This window comes from Mytilus galloprovincialis, chromosome 4 (assembly GCF_965363235.1).
Source record: "Mytilus galloprovincialis chromosome 4, xbMytGall1.hap1.1, whole genome shotgun sequence".
Classification (NCBI taxonomy): domain Eukaryota; kingdom Metazoa; phylum Mollusca; class Bivalvia; order Mytilida; family Mytilidae; genus Mytilus; species Mytilus galloprovincialis.
In genome coordinates, this window is record NC_134841.1 from 87,510,503 (window position 1) to 87,517,283 (window position 6,781).

At 33.8% G+C, this 6,781-nt stretch overlaps 1 protein-coding gene across 1 annotated transcript; it reads left to right on the forward strand.

Moving 5' to 3' along the window:
• Nucleotides 1–495: 495 nt before the first annotated feature.
• LOC143073774 (uncharacterized) lies at nt 496–6,445 on the forward strand. Its single transcript, XM_076249529.1, has 2 exons — nt 496–667; nt 6,102–6,445. The coding sequence occupies exons 1-2, from the start codon at nt 496–498 to the stop codon at nt 6,443–6,445; spliced, it is 516 nt and encodes a 171-aa protein (XP_076105644.1).
• The last annotated feature ends 336 nt before the right edge of the window (nt 6,446–6,781 follow it).

The following is a 6,781-nucleotide window of genomic DNA, read 5'->3' on the forward strand; positions in this document are numbered from 1 at the left end:
TTTCCTTAAACCGGTTAAACTGAAGAAAATTATTGACTTTTGTCTCTCTAGTGTCGTAAAATTTCAAGTTTCTGGTAGGTATGGCATTAGTCCGGGGAACAAATTATTTTACACTTGCTCAAATTCCAAAAATTCAGATATTTCTACGTCTTTTGCTGTTTTAATTGACAAATTCGGGATAGAATTGACAAAAAAAAGGCTTATGAATGTTTACATTAATGTAATTTTTTTCGGATAAAATCGTTTTTCAAAAATATTATAACAAACTTTGATAACGTGTCCTGTAAAGTTTATCAAAAGGACTTTTTGTACCTTTTCGCATGGACTGGCTCATATAATATAAGCATCAACAATTGTACACAATATTCATGCTTGATTATATGTGACATGTATGCATACCATGTAAAACTGTATATTCAAGGTGCAAGTAAGAAAGGGTCAATTTTAATACTAGATACATGTATGTGGAGGATGATTTTAATACTAGATACATGTATGTGGAGGATGATTTTAATACTAGATACATTTTGCACATGTATGTGGAGGATCATTTTAATACGAGATACATGTATGTGGAGGATCATTGTAATACCAGATACATGTATGTGGAGGATCATTGTAATACCAGATACATGTATATGGAGGATCATTGTAATACCAGATACATGTATGTGGAGGATCATTGTAATACCAGATACATGTATGTGGAGGATCATTGTAATACCAGATACATGTATGTGGAGGATCATTTTAGTACCAGATACATGTATGTGGAGGATCATTGTAATACCAGATACATGTATGCGGAGGATCATTGTAATACCAGATACATGTATGTGGAGGATCATTTTAATACCAGATACATGTATGTGGATGATCATTGTAATACCAGATACATGTATGTGGAGGATCATTTTAGTACCAGATACATGTATGTGAAGGATCATTTTAATACTAGATACATGTATGCGGAGGATCATTGTAATACTAGATACATGTATGTGGAGGATCATTTTAATACTAGATACATGTATGTTGAGGATCATTGTAATACTAGATACATGTATGTGGAGGATCATTTTAATACTAGATACATGTATGTGGAGGATCATTGTAATACCAGATACATGTATGTGGAGGATCATTGTAATACTAGATACATGTATGTGGAGGATCATTGTAATACCAGATACATGTATTTGGAGGATCATTTTAATACTAGATAAAATTGAGAATGGAAATGGGGAATGTGCCAAAGAGACAACAACCCGACCATAGAAAAAAACAACAGCAGAAGGTCACCAACAGGTCTTCAATGTAGCGAGAAATTCCCGCACCCAGAGGCGTCCTTCAACTGGCCCCTAAACAAATATATACTAGTTCAGTGATAATGAACGCCATACTAATTTCCAAATTGTACACAAGAAACTAAAATTAAAATAATACAAGACTAAGAAAGGCCAGAGGCTCCTGACTTGGGACAGGCGCAACAATGCGGCGGGGTTAAACATGTTTGTGAGATCTCAACCCTCCCCCTATACCTCTAGCCAATGTAGAAAAGTAAACGCATAACAATACGCACATTAAAATTCAGTTCAAGAGAAGTCCGAGTCTGATATAAGAAGATGTAACCAAAGAAAATAAACAAAATGACAATAATACATAAATAACAACAGACTACTAGCAGTTAACTGACATGCCAGCTCCAGACTTCAATTAAACTGACTGAAAGATTATGATTTCATCATATGAACATCAGGCACAATCCTTCCCGTTAGGGGTTTAGTATCATACCATCATAACATATATGAGAAGAACATAACCCGTGTCATGCCAACAACTGGTTTTTGAATAAATGTGTTTAGTTCCGATGCAAACACCCTATAAGTGAATCAATATTAACGCCAAAATATGCAATCTTTAATGACCTGACAACAGTATCGTAACTATATCCCTTCTTAATAAGTCTATTCAAAGGTTTTGTTAGTTTTTGAGATGAATACTGACACCTTTGTGCCTTATAAAGAATATTTCCATAAAAAATTGGATGTGAAATACCTGAACGTATAAGAAGTCTACATGTTGAGCTATATTTACGAATGATGTCCATATACCGATGATAAAATTTAGTAAATGTTTTGACTAGTTTGTGATATCGAAAACCCTGGTGTAATAATTTTTCAGTAATACATAAATTTCTCTCGTTAAAATCTAAAACATTGTTACATACACGAGCGAATCGTACAAGTTGAGATATATAAACACCGTAAGATGGTGACAAGGGAACGTCACCATCTAAAAATGGATTATTTACGACAGGAAATGAAAAATCATCTCTTTTATCATAAATTTTAGTATTCAGCTTTCCGTTAGTGATATAGATATCAAGATCGAGGAAAGGGCAGTGGTCATTGTTAGTATTAGCTTTATTTAAAGTAAGTTCAACAGGATAAATTTCTTTAATATACATACTGAAGTCGTCATTATTGAGAGCCAAAATATCATCCAAATATCTAAAAGTATTATTAAATTTGTTTATCAGATGTTGTTTCGATAGGTCTTTGCTTATTTTTGTCATAAATTGTAACTCATAGCAATACAAAAACAGGTCCGCAATAAGTGGTGCACAGTTAGTCCCCATTGGAATTCCGATAATCTGACGATATACGGAATCCCCAAAGCGAACAAAAATGTTATCTAGTAAAAATTCAAGGGCATATATAGTATCAAAGCATGTCCAATTGACATATTTTTTTTGTTTATTGCTACTAAAAAATGACCTAAAAGAGTTTGAACATATATATTCACATTCTGACTTTTTAAATGCCCATTTAATTAGGTGTGTGAATTTTTTTCTTAATGAGAATGTGAGGCAATGTGGTATACAGGGTAGAAAAATCAAAACTTTGAACAGATTTAAAATCACCAACATAAGCATGCAATTTATCAAGTACTTCCAACGAGTTCTTGACACTCCAAAAGTAATTAATTCCACTATTTTCGAAGGCCTTATCTGAACAATTTATTATCAGGTTTTTAATTGTACCAAGTGTGCTGGTAAGAAGAATAGACAATTTAGTAGTGGAACAATGGCTTGAAGACGAAATAAATCTATATTTGTAAGGTGTTTTGTGTAGCTTCGGAAGCCAGTACATAGTTGGGACTTTCATTGTATTTGGCTCTGCTTGTAAAGCGGTAGCTAAAAGTTTATGTTTGTTACAGATGTCGTTTTCTGAAAATGGAGTCAGTTGGAATGTTGGTGAATTGGTGATTTCTTTTTTCAGAACCTCAATGTAAAATTTACGTCAAACAATAATAATATTTATATTAGCAGATTTATCGGCCGGGACAAAAACAAATTTCTTGGCTAGTTCTTTTAGTTTATGTTTGATACGAGAAATAGGTTTTTTGTGGTTATTGTTAATAGTAAAATGTTCTTTAAAATGTTGAATACGTATATCAACTATCTTCATTACTGAATTAAAAAAAGAGTCCAAATATTTTTTGTCAGCTTTTTCCCGTTTTATCCATTTCATACAGTAAGTATGGAGTGAGTCGTGGATGATATTACGACACTCATTCCAATTAATAATTGACGGGGGACGATATTTAAGTCCTTTACTTAGGAATGATTTTAACTCTCGGTCTTGAACGATGTTAAGATCTCCTGTTATAACACGGGAAATGGGTCCATAAATATATTCGGAGGTACTACAATTACATGAAGTAGGTGTATTTTCACTGATATTAACATCTTTACACAGTTGACTATAATTAAACACAAATTTCCGGGTAGATTTCTTGTAAATATAACAAATAAGAGGTAGCTCAGTATTGTCAAAATATCCAGGAATTTGTTCTTTAACAGAATGGTCGTTAAATATACCGGCAATATTTACAAAATCAAAACCTTTATTGACATACTTTATTTTAATAAAATGTTTTTTATGATCTTCAGGGCGATCAATTTTGGGAAATAGTTTAGAATAACAATATGCCATAATAATTTGAACAATTTCATACTTAGGACTGCTATATGAAATTGTGTTGCAATCCTTCAAAATTTTATTTAACTTATTAACCGGTAATGAACAGAGATTGTTAACAGATAATGTCTGCCTTTGTTTTTGAAATAGAAATTAGGTCCGAAATATTGGTATGATTGGTCCGAAATTTTCTTTGATTGCGATTTGTCCTACGACCGTGAGAACGGTTTTTACGAACAGTTTTAGAAAATATATCCAAAATGTTAACGGAATCGGTTCTAGATATATTACCAATTCCCATGATATTATCATTAAGACCGAGAGGGTAGACTGTCTGTAATTTTTTAATCCAATTCAATTCAATTATTTTCCGTGATCGTACAAACTTTGAATGAGATTGACCAGGCTGCTTATTTACTACTTCTAAAATTTGAACTGCTAAATATTTAAAAGGATGGTTGTGCTTCTTCAGATGTTGGTAAATGATACTTTTGAATTTATTGGGTCTTTTAAAACGATACAGATGTTCTTGAGTGCGTTTAGATAAATATCGTCCAGTTTCTCCTACGTACTGAATACCACATCCCGGTTTGTTTCATGTGAGTAAATAAATAATACTGTTTGTTTTTCAAGTTATATCAGTTTCAAAATTCAAAGAAAATGTGCGACCATTAAACGTGGACCTAACCGTATTGTTGGTGGAAAGACGGGGACATGTAAGTCATTTTTTGGCATGACACTTATCGATAGAAGGGTAACCACGATTTTTATTGTTAAAAATGTTAGCGATGGTAGTATTTTTAGATAACCGATTTTGAAGATTGAGACGTGTAGATACCCTTTGAACAAGTTTAGTATTTAGAATTTTTCCATTTCTAAGCTTCATAATTGTTTTTTGTTAGTGAATTATATTATAAAGGAGCAAAGACTGGCGTCCAGAATATGAACCAGCATACAATAATTTAAGTTATGTAAAATTGATAAATCTGTTCGACTAAAAATGTCAAACGCTATCAGTATTAATTACCCGAAAAAGATAGGGTATATCAGGGTAGGACGGATGGCTGACTAAATAGTAGAATGGGGCTGAATATTGAAATACTACTTTTTGATAAATATTCCTAAAGTAATGAACTAGAGCAGTTCTCGCTCGGACACACACTCCATAATCTAGTATATTATAAGAGCATAAACCTGAAGCACGGGGAGGCACTCTACTGCCTCCACACGGCACTAAAGACAAACTCTGTAAAAAATAAAATTGAGAATGGAAATGGGGAATGTGCCAAAGAGACAACAACCCGACCATAGAAAAAAACAACAGCAGAAGGTCACCAACAGGTCTTCAATGTAGAAATTCCCGCACCCGGAGGCGTCCTTCAACTGGCCACTAAACAAATATATACTAGTTCAGTGATAATGAACGCCATACTAATTTCCAAATTGTACACAAGAAACTAAAATTAAAATAATTCAAGACTAACAAAGGCCAGAAGCTCCTGACTTGGGACAGGCGCAAAAATGCGGCGGGGTTAAACATGTTTGTGAGATCTCAACCCTCCCCCTATACCTCTAGCCAATGTAGAAAAGTAAACGCATAACAATACGCACATTAAAATTCAGTTCAAGAGAAGTCCGAGTCTGATATAAGAAGATGTAACCAAAGAAAATAAACAAAATGACAATAATACATAAATAACAACAGACTACTAGCAGTTAACTGACATGCCAGCTCCAGACTTCAATTAAACTGACTGAAAGATTATGATTTCATCATATGAACATCAGGCACAATCCTTCCTGTTAGGGGTTTAGTATCATACCATCATAACATATATGAGAAGAACATAACCCGTGTCATGCCGACAACTGGTTTTTGAATAAATTTGTTTAGTTCCGATGCAAACACCCTATAAGTGAATCAATATTAACGCCAAAATATGCAATCTTTAATGACCTGACAACAGTATCGTAACTATATCCCTTCTTAATAAGTCTATTCAAAGGTTTTGTTAGATACATGTATGTGGAGGATCATTTTAATACCAGATACATGTATGTGGAGGATCATTGTAATACCAGATACATGTATGTGGAGGATCATTTTAATACCAGATACATGTATGTGGAGGATCATTGTGATACCAGATACATGTATGTGGAGGATCATTGTGATACCAGATACATGTATGCGGAGGATCATTGTGATACCAGATACATGTATGTGGAGGATCATTGTAATACCAGATACATGTATGTGGAGGATCATTGTAATACCAGATACATGTATGTGGAGAATGATTGTAATACCAGATACATGTATGTGGAGGATCATTGTAATACCAGATACATGTATGTGGAGGATCATTGTAATACCAGATACATGTATGTGGAGGATCATTTTAATACCAGATACATGTATGTGGAGGATCATTTTAATACCAGATACATGTATGTGAAGGATCATTGTAATACAAGATACATGTATGTGGAGGATCATTGTAATACCAGATACATGTATTTGGAGGATCATTGTAATACTAGATACATGTATGCGGAGGATCATTGTAATACCAGATACATGTATGTGGAGGATCATTGTAATACCAGATACATGTATGTATGTGGAGGATCATTTTAATACCAGATAAAATTGAGAATGGAAATGGGGAATGTGTCAAAGAGACAACAACCCGAGCAAATAAAAAACAACAGCAGAGGGTCACCAACAGGTCTTCAATTAAGCGAGAAATTCCCGCACCCGGAGGCGTCCCTCAGCTGGCCCCTAAACAAAT

Bases quoted from the DNA above. Each gene is read 5' to 3' on its own strand.
- LOC143073774 (XM_076249529.1), top strand. From the start codon at position 496: ATGTGGAGGATGATTTTAATACTAGATACATTTTGCACATGTATGTGG. The intron at 668-6,101 runs GTATGTGGAGGA...TTTTAATACCAG, and splicing joins CATTGTAATACCAGATACAT to ATACATGTATGTGGAGGATC.